General features: G+C 43.3%; 1 protein-coding gene across 1 annotated transcript in view; it reads left to right on the top strand.

Annotated features, from left to right (window-relative positions):
* Nucleotides 1-574: 574 nt before the first annotated feature.
* LOC140721761 (NACHT, LRR and PYD domains-containing protein 3-like) overlaps nt 575-14,910 on the top strand; it is a 42,464-nt gene continuing 28,128 nt past the window's right edge. The window contains exons 1-4 of the mRNA XM_073036558.1: nt 575-593; nt 4,880-5,053; nt 6,505-6,577; nt 9,369-9,535. Of these exons, the coding sequence (XP_072892659.1) occupies nt 6,568-6,577; nt 9,369-9,535 (177 nt within the window). The 5' untranslated portion in view covers nt 575-593; nt 4,880-5,053; nt 6,505-6,567. The remainder of the gene's footprint in view (nt 594-4,879; nt 5,054-6,504; nt 6,578-9,368; nt 9,536-14,910) is intronic.

Raw genomic sequence — 14,910 nt, 5'->3', positions numbered from 1 at the left:
GGGCCAACTGCGGACTTCTGTTAAAAATGGTTCTTTATAAACAGGCTGAACTTCAAGTCAGCTCCAGGCAGCCGGGACACACTTAGGGAATGTCAGTGTTCAAAACGAAAATAATAAAAATGACTTCAAATGCATAATATTTTACAAGAGTTGACAGCGCCCTTCCTTCTGCTGTCTCTGTGTAATAAACCCACAGCGATCTTTGCCCTGAGCTGTAGCTAGTGTTTATAATCTGACAATAAACTGGCCCTAAGAGAACAATAAATCAAAGGGACGACACCAACAGAACCGAACCAGGATGCGGGTTGTGCTCCCTCCCTGGAGCAGAACAGATTTTCGAGAGAAAGGTGATCATTACATCGCGCACTGAAGTCGTACTTTTGGCTCGAATCACATGTTAGAAAAGAGCTTTTGCGTTTTTCACTACAGTCGCTGTGGTACAAGGTGTGGTGTTACATGATGAATAGGCTGAAGCTCAGCTTTCTGAGCGTGTTATCAACTGAACATTGCTCAGGGTGTGTTCACTTACTGTTAGGGACATAAAATTCAGATGCTCCGATTCACTGAAACCAGACTCAGGAGTCCAGCACCAGGTAGGAACAGGAACTGTACTGGGCTGTGTTATGGTGTTTCAATAAGCCCACTTGTCACGGCAAGTATTTCGAGTTTTTTTTTACCGTATCCATACTATCAGTTGCTGTTCCAGGGGATGCTGAAACAGGTGAAGGTAGGTGAGGTTATTTTTATGAGGTGGAAATGTTTTCAAAGGAAATGAGAGGCAGAGTTTTTCCCACAATGTGTTTAATTCCGTAGGGCACAGATTCTTGACGGACAAAGGAGTGAAGTGTTGCTGACGGTCGCAGGGATGTGTCACTGAGATCACGGTCCAGCTGTGATCATAGAGAATGGCGGAACAGGACTGGGGGTGGGGGGAATGTCCTGTTAATAATTCAACATACCAGCAGCACACTCTGAGAAATAAGAAACGCGGTGAAATTAATCTGTTTTTTCCACACCGTTCTCTGACGAGGAACGGTACAGGTACTTGTAAAATAAATGCGATGCTGGTTGATGTATGTGTGAAGTAAATAGGTTGCCAGGCAAATTCACCAGTGGGATATGATCATAATTTCATATGATTGCTCTGTGATGTGGTAACCTGTTTCCCGTCAGTGAGCAATAAACTGAAGGAGAAGGGCGTCCATATCTCGCTGTCGACTTTGACCGGTTGTTATCTCTGGGAGATGCTTATTTCGGCAAAGTTGCTCTCCAGTCGGCCCATTACTGCAATGGGTCAACTGCGGACAACTGTTAAAAATGGCTCTTTGTGAACAGTGTGACCTTGAAGTCAGCTCCAGGTAACGGGGGCACAGTTAAATCTGGAGAAGGGGACATTATTCCTAATACATAATATTTCATCAGAGTGGAGAGCGCCCTTGCTTCTGCTGTCTCTGTGCAATAAACCCACAGCGATCTTTGCCCTGAGCTGTCGCTGGAGTTTATAATCCAACAATAAGTGAACAATAAATTAAAGCGACGACACCAACCGAACCAGAATGCGGGTTGTGATTCCTCTCTTGAGCAGATTAAGTAATCTAGAGAGAAGAAATTACTGCACCGCTTGCAGTGTAATATTAATTCTAGTTCAGACCACTTGTAAGAGTGACTTGTTCATGAAAATTATGCCTTTATGTGGTTTAGCACAAGCTTTGTGGAACAAGGTGTGGCGTTACATGCTGAATACACTGAAGCTCAGGCTTATGAGCGTGTTATCATCTGAACATTGCTCAGGGTGCGTTCACTTACTGTTAGGGACATAAAATTCAGATGCTCGGATTCGGTAAAAACAGAATCAGGAGTCCAGTACCAGGTAAGGACAGGGCCATAGGGGAAATGTTATGATGTTTTATTTCGTCCAACAGTCGCCCTAGTAATACTATTGTTTCTATCAGTTCAATATTGTCCTTAGGATTGCGTGGATTAACGAATATGTATGCTTTAAAGACGTCATATTTCTAGCAGTGATATTTAGGATAAAAATTCCTGTAATAAATCTCACAGGCAATTGATAAAAGTATGGAAGTCTACACTCGGAGCCCGTTTTTCTGTACCCCTGTACCTAATGATGTGGCACTGAGTGTACGTTCGGGGTTTACTGCGGCTGTACCCTGTCCAAATCCAAGGTTATGCGTTCAGTGACGCTCTCTTGCATGCCGCTGTTGGAGCGCATGCTTACTTGATTTCTTGCCGCCTTCCTGTCGGATTTAATCAGTCTGGACAATTTCACTGAGCTCTCTCATTAACGGGGCCTTTGGAACCGCCGCTCACTGGATGTTCCTTTGGTTTGTTTCCGGACCATTCTCTGTAATCGAGAGATTTATACGTGAAAATCCAAGTAGCTGATGAGTTTCCGTAACACTCAGACCACCCGGTCTGGCACCAGCCATCACTCCACGGTCAGTAGACAATAGGTGCAGGAGTAGGCCTTTCGGCCCTTCGAGCCAGCATCGCCATTCAATGTGATCATGGCTGATCATCCACAATCAGTAACCCGTTCCTGCCTTCTCCCCATATCCCTTGACTCTGCTATCTTTAAGAGCTCTATCTAACTCTTTCTTGAAAGCATCCCGAGAATTGGACTCCACTGAGGCAGAACATTCCATAGATTCACAACTTTCTGGATGAGAAAGCTTTTCCTCAACTCTGTTCTAAATGGTTTACCCCTTATTCTTAAACTGTGGCTTCTGGTTCTGGACTCGCCCAACATCGGGAACATTTTTCCTGCCTCTAGCGTGTCGATTCCCTCAATAATTTTATATGTTTCAATCAGATCCCCTTGTCAACCTGAAATTATTAACCTGCTCAGTTGAGGAAAAACACCAGAGACACGAAATTACCTCTGAGACGGTTTTTATTCAGAGAGGAGTTCGCAGCCACACGCACTTCGGGCGTAAGGTAGCCAACTCCCAATCTGTCGGTTTACAAAGGTCATACTTATACCCAAAAGCAGGGTACTACATTCGCAAATATGGTTACCAATTCAAATTCATCAATTGATTGGCTATTGCATAGCTAAGCACTCGAAATACTCGGAATAAGCATAGCCGCAAGTGTAATGCTTGGAATGAGTATATAGCTCAAAAATACTTTGCCAAACACACTGTCTTGTGGTCGCAGGTTCCCTTTTCTTTGTGGTTGCCGCTTGCTGTCTGGAATCTTATTTTTGCTACTTCCCCAATAACGTATTCTCCCCCTGGTCCTGTCTACATATTTTGCCACACTTACCCCTCGCCCATCCCTTCTACACGTATCCCTTACCTTCTTCACATTCTCACCCTCTCATCCTTCTAAATTCCACTGTATGTTCCGGTCAACGTCACTTAAATCACATTTATTTCCTATTCAGATGTTTGGCCTGAATAACAACTGAACTCGTTGACCATATCTGCATGTGTTTATGCTTGGAGTTGCAGGCAGATGATTAACAGATTTGCATTAATGAGCTGGTATACAGTTGTACCCAACAAAGAGGCCATTTAGTGCATTTCCCATTTAGCCAAAACCTCACCCATCTCGAATATGAACACAGACCAGATCTGGGCCTGATTATTGACGATTTGCATGTTTGTAACAACAGGCTGTCACTGGCAAGGCGGTGGACAAAACACTGTTATATGGTGGGGGTAACTTGGAGAGTGAGACCTGTCACTGTTCCCTCTAAACTGCGCGTCTGCGTAACCAAAATGCTCCCGCGAACGGAGCCTTTGCTGCAGCGCAGATGGAATTAAACACTACCAGATAAATGTTTATGAAACCTGAAAGTTTGTCTTTGTTGTCCTGCATTTCTATCACATCATTTAATTAATAATTAAAATCAAAAGAATGTTTCTTTCTTGTCAGTCTTCATTCTAAATATTTACAGATGCACATTACAAAAAATGCATGTATCTACAATGTTGCGCTTTTCTCAGGCCATGTGAAAATTCCCGGCTCTGAGCAATGGTTTATCCATGCAGCTGAAAAAATAGGAATTAGTGGAACATCGGAGACCGAACCAAATTAGATTCTATGCATATTAAACACGATTGAATGTGGTACATTGTCGTGCTTCCTGTTATAGACGAGATGTTAAAAGTCAATAGAATGGTCAAAACTGTTTCACTGGGAGTCTGTCTGCTGTCCAGGAAATAGTAATGAATAATGTAAGAAAAATTAATAATAATTTTGCCTTCTCAGCGGGAGCGTACTGTGAGGCAATGAGGCTCAAGTGCTTAACAGTACAGAACTAATGTTGAGCAGCGAATAACTAGAAGGTCCATTTACTATAAATTCAAGAGCTTTTCATTCTTGTTTCTCGAAAGATCACTATTAATGCCCTGATAATCACTTCCATTACCTTTTCAGAACACTGGGTGTGGTACCTCCCCCATTATAGGGATGAGCAAGGAGGAGATCTGGCCAAATTGCCCAACAAAGCGTTCAGCATATCACGCAACATTTTGGACAATCCCAGTTCTGATACCACAGTGTCTTTTTACACAGATCCAATCTGATTTACCGAGTTTCCAGCACTTTATTAGAGGAAAGCAGGAATATGGCGTTGGGGTGAAAAAAAACAGCGATGATTGAATGATGGAGGAGACTCGATGGACTGAATCACTTCATTCTGCTCTGATATTTTATCATGACTGAATGATGAGTCCTTCATATCTCGTATCAGGATTTGTGACGTGTGAGGGACAATTACAGATTTGTTCACTGAGATCCTTTTATTTGTCTTCAGTGTTTAAATTTCAGTGAGATTTGCTTTTTACACATTGAGCAGAAATATATATGTTTTTCTCCTTTCTATTGTTAATGTGCTTCATTATCTCTCTAGTTAAAGTTAGACTTGCGTTGAGAGATTTATTGGAATAAAGCCCAGAACTGGAAGCAAAACACGACTGAAAATGAGGTAACAGCGATAAGTGAACCAACCCGAGGACTGAGAGTACCAACTGGAGAGGACCCTTCTGACTCAGAGTTTCCATTGATTCAGTCAGGAGAAAGTTTGGTGAGTCTCATTTACTTGAACACGGGTTCTTTAGACATTATATATCTGTACAAAGGAAGGTACGTAATAGGTAGAATGGACTGAACGTGCCCAGAAATACCAGTTTTGCCTCTGCCCGACCCAGTTGCGATCACTCCAGGTCTGTAATGTCCTTTCAGAAGCCCAGCTCTTTAAAGTCACTCGCATTCTCTCAGTGTTTGAAGGTCCTGCATCATCTGAAGTAGCTTTTGGTCAGTTCTGATGTTTCCTTGTTACGTCACAGTCATCTCAAAATGTGTTGACAAATTCCTCCCTTTACAAGAAGCCCCAAGTGCGTCGTACTGTAGTGATCGTAGAAAGGAGGAATTATCATGAACTGCAGCAGCATGCCATTGATTCCTCTGGCTATAGCAATCTGCAATGATGTACTTACCCTCGAATATATCGTCGCGTAGGCCTCTGCTGAGAACAGACTTTTTGTAAAGCAAAACGTCGCAACATCGCAGTTTATTCAGTCCTCACTAGCAAATGGCAACTAATAATTTAAATTTTACATACCTTGGCCTTGTCAAATACTTTTCTACTAATTACATTGTCAGAGCCTGTGATCGTGACATTAAGCAGAGGTGGAAATTCAAAGTTATGTTCCCATGGATGTTGTACATGGGATTTCAACAAAGCCTTTGACAAGGTGTCACATGACAGCTCGGTCTCGATGATCAGGTCCCATTTGGTCCGGAGAGAGCAAGTTGGATGTTTTCAAAATTAGCTTCAAGGTAGCAAGCAAAGAGTGTTGGTTGAAGGTTTCTCCTCGCAGTGGAGGGGAGCAATTAGTGGTGTGCCGCGAGGCTACAAGTTGGGACCGTTGATATTCGTTATTTTATAGCAATGATTTGGATGTGATTGCACAAGGATTACTTGACAGGTAAGTTCGCAGAATGCACAACATTAGTAGTTGCTGTTCACAGAGAAGATTATCGTAGCATCTAGTGGATCTAAATGGACAGGGGGTGGTAAACAGATTGTAAAACTAACCCGAGCAGCAACGGATTCATGCAGATGTTGTGGATTATGTGGAGGAAACAGCCAGAGGAAGTTGATGAGGCAGGCGCAGTCGCATAATTCAAAAAGCAGTTGGGATGTGTAGTTGGAGTGAAAAGGCCAGAAGGGAGCTGAGCCCATCACAGGACTTTGTGAACATCTCGGTGGGCACTGTGGTTGGCAATGTCTCGTTGGGCTGAACGCTCTGAATTTCGACTCTACTGCTCTGTGACTCTGTCAGTAGATGCGCCAGGTATCACTGGACAGACATACAGATATGATGTAGAAGTTGTTATTAATGGGGAATGTTTAGTCCCAAAGCTAACTGCTGCTGTGATACAGGGGATGGAAATACTGTCATATTTGCAAAGTAATCCTGCTCTCTCTGACTCACTGTCTGCTTGTTGTGTAATTCACTGCATCACCAGCAGGTGGAGCTTTCCAGCAACGGGACCAAAGTGTAAACAAGACGATAACAATCCGCAATCATCAGAATGGACACAGGTATGATCACAGAGATCTTTGAATTAAACTTTTGTCGCGTTTGTACACAGTAGTTCAGATGAAGAAACTTGCACAGAGTTAACAGGGCATAGAAAAGTTTCATCAAGCAGTGTCATTGATCCCACTGGTAAAGCGGCCTTGAGTAAGTGATCAGCCTAACAGTTCCAGCGCAGGGACCTGACTCCGGTAATGGTCAAATCACTCCCCTCACCATGCAAATATTCGCCCGAGTGAATGAAACGGGGACTCCTGAATCAGGTGGTTGTGAGTGAAACACAGACAGGAATGCAACAGCAGTCTTGTGGTTCACGTAACTGTTCAGGGTCAGAGTCCGTTTCACCTCCAAACAAGTACTGAAGTGTACTTCAACTTTAATTTATAAAATTCAGAACCTGATAATAGGAGCATTTCAGGTATTGGAAGGAAAGCTACCAACGCCCCCCGGGTTTTTCTTGGCTGCTGCACAACGGAGAAGTGGGGTGTTTCCGAGATCTGTTTCTGAGCGGAGATCATTGCCGGTGTTGGGAATGGCTGAGGATCAGGAGGCAGCTCATTGTAGATACATTTGTGGTCTGCTTCGGAGTTTTAATACCCCAATTAATGTCTGGGCTCTGGAGGAATGGTGAATGTGAGTTTCCAAATATTCCCCTCTTGGGATGATCTTCTACCTGGATTGAAATTCTCAGGATCTCTGCTGGGAAAGCTGGTATAACCAATGACCAAATGTCTCTGTCACCTGTAGACATTGTGATTGTGCTCAAATCTGTGATTTCAGGTGGAATACAAAGATCTTACAGCCTGGAAACATGTCCTTCTGCCCATCTAATTCATGCAGTTCTGAATGTCTGAGCTTGTCCCATTTTCCTGCAGCATTTCCCTAATTTCTCTTGTAAACGTCTTCTATCCTTTTTCCTGCCCACATGCTCTCAACTTCGTAACTTTATTAGTGTCTGTAGCTTCCTCTGGGTGCACGTAATATATACCCATCACCCACCATGTGGAAAAATTCCCCTTTGATCCCTTTTAAATGTCTGCGCTGAAGTCGTAGACTCCCCTACTCTGCTAAAAAGGCTGTGACCATCTACACTATCTGCACCCCTGATTATTTTATGTAGGTGTGTAAAGTCACCCTTCAAGCTCCTGAGCTCCAGGGCAAACAGTCCCAGCCGAAACATATAACACAAAAAACAACACCTCAGTCCAGTACACTAGTGGTCATTCTCCAATACACATTTTCCAGCTTAATCACCTCCATCCTACAGATTAGCAACTGCAACTGCACACTAAGCTCTCTAAGCGAGACTTTGCCAGTGACTTGCATAGTTTTACATGACGATCATCAGGTGGGGGATAAGAAGGGAACAAGGGGAGCCGTCAGCATAGATCTCTAGGTAATGGTCAGTCTGCGACCCTGGGTAGCGGACGATGTGCGTCTCAAGGGAATGGTCAGTCTGTGACCCAGGGGACCGGACGATGTATGTCTCAAGGGAATGGTCAGTCTGTGACCAAGGCGACTGGACATCGTGTTACAAAACGATTGGAGAATGTGTGATCCAGCAGACTGGACCATTTGTAATCCCGTCGCTGGTCCGTGTGTGACACAGACTACTGGACAGTTAGTGACCCTGGGAGATTTTAGCTTGTGGATGATAATCGCAGTGATATTTCCCGGTATCACTGGACACTGTTGCAATAAGATCCCGTGGTCATCCTTGTTTTCAACTGCTGTGAATTAAGTGATCAGTATTACTGTGTCTATCCTATTATTTTACTGGGACTGAATCTGTCCAGTCACCGGCTTATTGGGATGGTCACCTGATAGGATGCACGGTTCACATTACCTAGCACAGATCCACTCCAAATCTGGTCAGCCAGAGTCTCGGCTCCATTGCAGTCTGAAACAGTTTTGCTCATCTCTAAATCATACTCGCAATTCATCACCTATTTCAGTTGGTGAATTGAAACGAGCAGCGATAAGACTGAAAAGGATTTTACCAGGCGGATCATCGAGGGTCACGGGAAGCAAGGTACCAAATCAGGGTCAGAGTGAGAGCAATGTCCCAATAGAAAGCGGTCCGACCGCAGAGGAGGAGGAGCAAATTCAGCCCAGAGACAGTAGCATCAGAGACACCGATCAGGACCCTGGAACCAGCACAAGTGAGGCGACCGCCTGTCTGCCCAGAATCTCATTGAACATGGAATTGTCAAGTCCCCAACAAGGAGCAACTGAGTGAAATATGAGAGTGATGGGTTCTCAGAATGTGGCAGGGAGGAGGGTACAGCTGAGGCCTTTTTGGACGGTTGCTCAGAGAGAGGGGGAATGTGTGGGTGTGGTACATGTGGTGTAGTGGGCAGCTGTTACCCCACTACAGGAAATGTGCTACCTGCTCTGAGGATTTCCAGGATGTGTATTGGAGGAAATGCAGCTGTCCAGATGTGGAGAGTGTTTCCGGGATGTGAATCAGGGGAAATGTATTCACCAGGATGGAAAGAGTATCTCTGGGAAGTGAATATTACCGACAGTCCCAGCATTGATTGCCCATCCAGAATTGAAATAGGTGAGTGGGTGGGATGGGGGATGCACTGGTTTGCATTAAATGTGGTCCTACTATGAACCTAATGCCCAGGATATTGTGGGTTCGGTTTTAAGGCCAGTGTTGGAGATGGGGAATTAAACCGTTTTTGTGTCTGTGAGCAGGTTCAAATCATGTTTTTTTTGTTGAGTTGTGTGAGACAGTGGAGATGAGTGATATCTGAGTTCAAGCTTATATTTTCCTTTTTATGTTCACAGAGCCAGAGTTTACAATCTCTGACCTCCTGGCAGAGGGGGAGGAATATCGACTGTACCAACTGACAAAGTTCTACAGGGACAGACTCAAACAAGCGATTGAAGAAAAGGTTGAAAGACTCGGTTGGATGTTGACAAAGGAGGGACATTTCAGTAGAGAAGAAAATGAGGTGAGTGTAGTTTGTGTATTGTCACCGAACTGCTGGGAATAGTGACCAAAATCAATCTCCTTCACGTTCTACGAGTTCTACACGGGAAAGGAGACTTTGATCTCTGACTTGTCTCTCGCAGATCTGGTCTCAGCTGTTAAGGTGGGGAGCAATGGGTCCCACAGGTTCAGTGTCACCTTTAATTCTCACACCTGCTGTATTTATCAGTGTGAAATAAGTGAAGTGGCTGCATATCTGGACTTTTAACAGGCATTCAGTCTGAAACTAATTTCAAATCTTGTCTGAACCGTCGGGTAGATTGCTCTCATCTCATTAATCCAGCATGAATATTAAACTGTCGGATTGTAAATTGGGCCAACTGGCTTCACTGCAGTTCTTGACGGAGGGAAACCTGCTAACCACATCTGGTCTTGACTCCATGAGTTCCCAAACAATGTGTGACTGACTTGTCATAGGCCTTGAAACAGGCCTTTTGGCCCATCTATTCCATGCAGGTCTACTTAAACTACCTATTCCCATTGACCTGCACCGGGCCATGGTGCTCTATACCCTTATCATTCATGGATCTAACCGCTTGTACTGATTTTGCGCTGCTGGCTCGTTCCGCACTCTCACCACCCTCGGAGTCAACAAGTTTCACCTTTGTACCCATTGAACTTTTCACCTTTCACCCTTAACTGATAACCTTCTATTGTAGTACCTCTTTACCTCAGTACAAAATGCCTGCTTGCATTTATCCTGTCTGTACCCCATGTAATTGTGTAAAATTCTATCTAATCTTCCCTCAGTCTTCCACATTTCAATGAATAAAGTCCTAACCCGTTCACTCCTTTCTTATAACGTAGCTCTTCCAGTCCCGGCAACATCCTTGTAATGTTTTTCTGTACACTTTCAAACTTATTTCCATCTGTCCCGTAGATAGTTGAGCAGAACTGCACATAATATCCAAATTAGGCCTCACCAACATCTTATACACCATCATATCACATCTACTGTACACGATATTTTCATTTCTGAAGGTTAATGTGCTAAGGAACTTTCTTTCAGAGCCTATCAACATTTGCCACCACTTTCAATGGCTTATGGACCTGTATTTCCAGATCACTTTGTTCTGCCGGTCGTTGTGTAAGATCTACCCTGATTGGTCCATTGAAAGAGCAACATGTTGCACATGTCTGCATTAAATTGTATCGGCGCCTTTTAAGCCCATTCTCCAGTTGGTCTAGATCTCACTGCAAGCTCTTGTAATCTTCCTCTTTGTCCACTGCACCTTCCCAATGTTGGAGTCATCAGCAAATTTGTTAACCGTAATTTCATCCAGAACATTGATATAGATGACAAACAACAACAGGCACAGCACCGATCCCCGTGACACTGCACGAGATACAGACGCTAATCAGAAATGCAACAGTCTATAGTGACACTCCGGATTCTTCCAAAAATGTTAGTGTCAAATCCAGTTTACTACTTTATCTTGAATGCTAAGCAACTGAATCTTCTAGACTGACCTCCTATACGGGACCTTGTCAAATACCATGCTAAAGTCCATGTAGACAATATCCACAACCTTGCCTTCATCAACTTTCCTGGTAACTTCCTCGAAAATCTCTGAGATTGATTAGATGTGAAAGATCACGCACAAAGCTGATATCTCGTGACCACAAAGATCAATAGTTTGATCTAAAAGGGAAGAAGAAAGCACAAAACATAAAATGAAACTGCTGACTGGCTGATATCTCATTATCCAAAAAATCATCAGGTTCTCCTGAAAGGGAAGGGGCAAACAAAAAAAAAATCTGAAACTTGCTGAATATCTGACTAATGAGAGACAGGGCACACTATTTCAGGTCCCACTCCCTGGTGCTCACAAAGAGTGATTCTCTTGTCCTAGATCTGACCTATTCAGCCATGAGTGGTATTAGAAAATCAAGTGTGTTATACCCGTGATTGACTTTGTTCTCGTTGGGAATCATTGGCGCTGTATGTAATGAATCAGACAGGCATTACCCAAAGGCAAGAGGAATAATCTGTAAGTATGTGTGCTCATCTCTAAATTCATCATCTGGAGACATCTGCTTTACTGGTAAACCTTTAAATTTCTTTCACAACTATAACTCCTCAGACCTGGTAGCAGTAAAAATGAGGGATTATTTTACAGTGCAGTGGAACTTCAGGGAATTATCCTGATTGTTCCATAATTATTGTCCATTATTCATGTGATGGAAAACCTTTCCAATTCCCTACTGGTAACTGTTCTATGAGATCAATCATTAAATTCCGGTTCATAGAACATAGAATAGTACAGCACAGTACAGGCCCTTCAGCCCACAATGTTGTGCCGACCCTTGAACGCTGCCTGACCCTTAAACCGTGCCTCTCTTATTTCTCAGAGCAATGTCCTAAGCCCATCCATATTCAGTTACCTTAATTCCATCATAGGTGTATGTTGCTTGAAGACTATTCAATGTTTAATTCATAATTCCTCAGTTGACCAGGAAGACCATGCCTGCATTCAGGAGGTCATTACCATTTTACAGCATGAGTGCCAGGCAGTAACCATCTCCATTATAAGACAGCCACACCAACATTCCTTAATGTTCTTCATCCTACAACCCTCCAGTCTTCTCCTATCATTTTGCATTTCCCCCTCCCCCTCCTACTTTCAAATCTCTTACTATCTTTCCTTTCAGTTAGTCCTGATGAAGGGTCTCGGCCCGAAACGTCGACATTGCTTCTCCCTATACATGTTGCCTGGCCTGCTGTGTTCCACCAGCATTTTGTGTGTGTTGTTTGAATTTCCAGCATCTGAAGATTTCCTCGTGTTTCTTCCTTAATGTTCCGTTGTCTTTACACATCACAAGACCATAACACATCGGAGCACAAATAGGCCATCAGTCCCATTGATTCTGCTCTGCCATTACATCATGGGCAATAATGTAATCCGATATTACTAACCCTCTCAACTCCATCCTCCTGCCTTCTCCCAGTGAAACTTGCTGACCTCACTAGTCAAGAAGGTATCACCCTCTGTTTTAAATATACCCAATGACCTGGTCTCTGCGGCTGTCAGTGCCAATGGATTCTACAGATTCACTACTCCTCGGCTAAAGAATCTCCTCATCTCTGTTCTAAATGGACGTCCCTCTATTCTGAGGCTGTTCCGTCTGGTTCTAGACTCCCCCACTTTGAAACATAATCTCCACATCCTCTCAATGCCTTTCGATATTCCACAGGTTACAATTAGATTCCACCTCATCCTTCCACACTCCAGCAAGAACAGGCACATCCAGCAATCATTCTCAGCAAAACCTGGTTTAATATCACTGGTTCTGTTAGTTTTGATCCCTCGCTGGACTTTCCACAATGCCATCACGTATTTTCACTGATCAGGGGACTAAAACCGTTCACAATATGCAAGTGAGGTCTGGCCAGTGTTTGTTCTAATATTCTAATCCTCTTGAAATGAATGCTAACATTGTTTTTGCCTTTCCTAAAAACTACTCAACCTGCACGGAATCCAGCACTAGGTCTCCGGAGACTCTTTACAACTCTGATTTCTGAATTTTCTCCCAGATTCAAAAATAGTCTACGTCTTCATTATTTCTGCCATTATATGGCCATGTGCCTCCCTGAACTACAGTCTAATTGTCACTGATTTATCCATTTTTTCATCTGTCTATGTCCTCCCGCGAAATCCCTGCTTCCTCAATGTTTCCTGTCCTTCCCCATATCTTCATAACGTGCGCAATCTTGTCCATAAAGCCGTCAAATCATTGACATAATGGAAAAAGAAATTGTCCCAAAATCAACCACTGTAGAACACCTCTGGTTACCAACATCCAACAAGAAAAAGCCCTATTTGTTCCATTCTGTGCTTCCTGACAGTCAGACAAAATCTGTCTGGAGAAAATCATGGATACTCCATCCTTGCTAGTATCTCTCTTGTCCTACTGTCATCCCCTGTCTTGTTAAACTGAATCATGTGGGGCACCTGGTCAAAGGTCCTCGGGAAGCCAAAGTAAACAACTTGATCTGACTCTCCATTGTCGACCCAGCATGCTATGTTTCAAAAACTTCCAACAGGTCTGTCAGAGAAGATTTCCTTCATGGACTTTGGCCTTTTTTTTATCATGTGCATCCAAATACCCCAAAACCTTATCCTCAATAATCGACTGCTGACATCTTCCCAAACGCTGTTCACACTAACCTATAATCTGCAGAACCATTCCAAAATCCAGTGATTCTTGAGCGATCATTACTAATGTCTCCACAATCTCTTCAGCCTCCTCTTTCAGAAGCAATCGGGTGCAGTTGATCTGGACTCATCTATCTTCAGAACTTTCAGCTTCCCGAGCACCTTCTCCTTAATAATTGCAAATACACTCACTTCTGCACCCCGACATTCTCAAATATCTGGCATGTTCTTGTGTTTTTTACAGTGATGACTGACGCAAAATACTTACTAATACCTTCCGCCATTTCCTTGTCCCCTGACAGTAACTCTCCACTGTCATTTTCCAGCAGCCCAATATCCACTTTCCTCTCTTTCATTCTTCATATATCAGGCGAACCTTTTGCTAAGCTATTTTACGTTATTCACTAGCCTACCTTCATATTTCATACTTTCTCTACTTACAGCTTTTTAATTGCCTTCTGTTGGTTTGTAAAAACATCCCAGTCCTCCAGCTTTCTACTATATTTTGTAATATTCTGTCCCCTCTCCTTTGCTTTTGTGCTGCTTTGACTACGTCATCAGCCACGGCTGATCATCCTCCCTTTGGAATAATTCTTCTTTGTGATCATTTGTCCTGAGCCTTCTGAATTGCTCCGAGAAACTTAAGCCAATCCTTCTCTGCCATTGTCCCTGTTAGTGTCATTTCCGAATTTATATTTGATCGGCAACTCTCCCTTGCCTCTGTAATTCCTTTCTTCCGCTGTAATACTGATATATGTAACTTCAGCTTTTCACTCTCAAACTGCAGTGTGAATTCTGTTATTTTCTGATCACTGCCTCTCTAGGGTTTATTTACAGACAGACAGACAGATAGACATACTTTATTGATCCCAAGGAAAATTGGGTTTCGTTACAGTCACACAAAACAAGAATAGAGTAGAAATATAGTAAAATAAAACCAGAAATAATTAAATAATAAGTAAATTATACCGTGAAAATAAGTCCACGAACAGCCTATTGGCTCAGGGTGTCTGACACTCTGAGGGAGGAGTTGTAAAGTTTGGTGGCCACAGGCAGGAATGACTTCCTATGACGTTCATTGTTGCATCTCGGTGGAATGAGTCTCTGGCTGAATGTACTCCTGTGCCTAACCAGTACATTATGGAGTCGATGGGAGACATTGTCCAAGATGGCATGCAAC

The sequence above is a fragment of the Hemitrygon akajei genome, unplaced genomic scaffold (genome assembly GCF_048418815.1).
Source record: "Hemitrygon akajei unplaced genomic scaffold, sHemAka1.3 Scf000061, whole genome shotgun sequence".
NCBI lineage: Eukaryota > Metazoa > Chordata > Chondrichthyes > Myliobatiformes > Dasyatidae > Hemitrygon > Hemitrygon akajei.
This window is presented reverse-complemented; position numbering and strand designations above follow the sequence as displayed.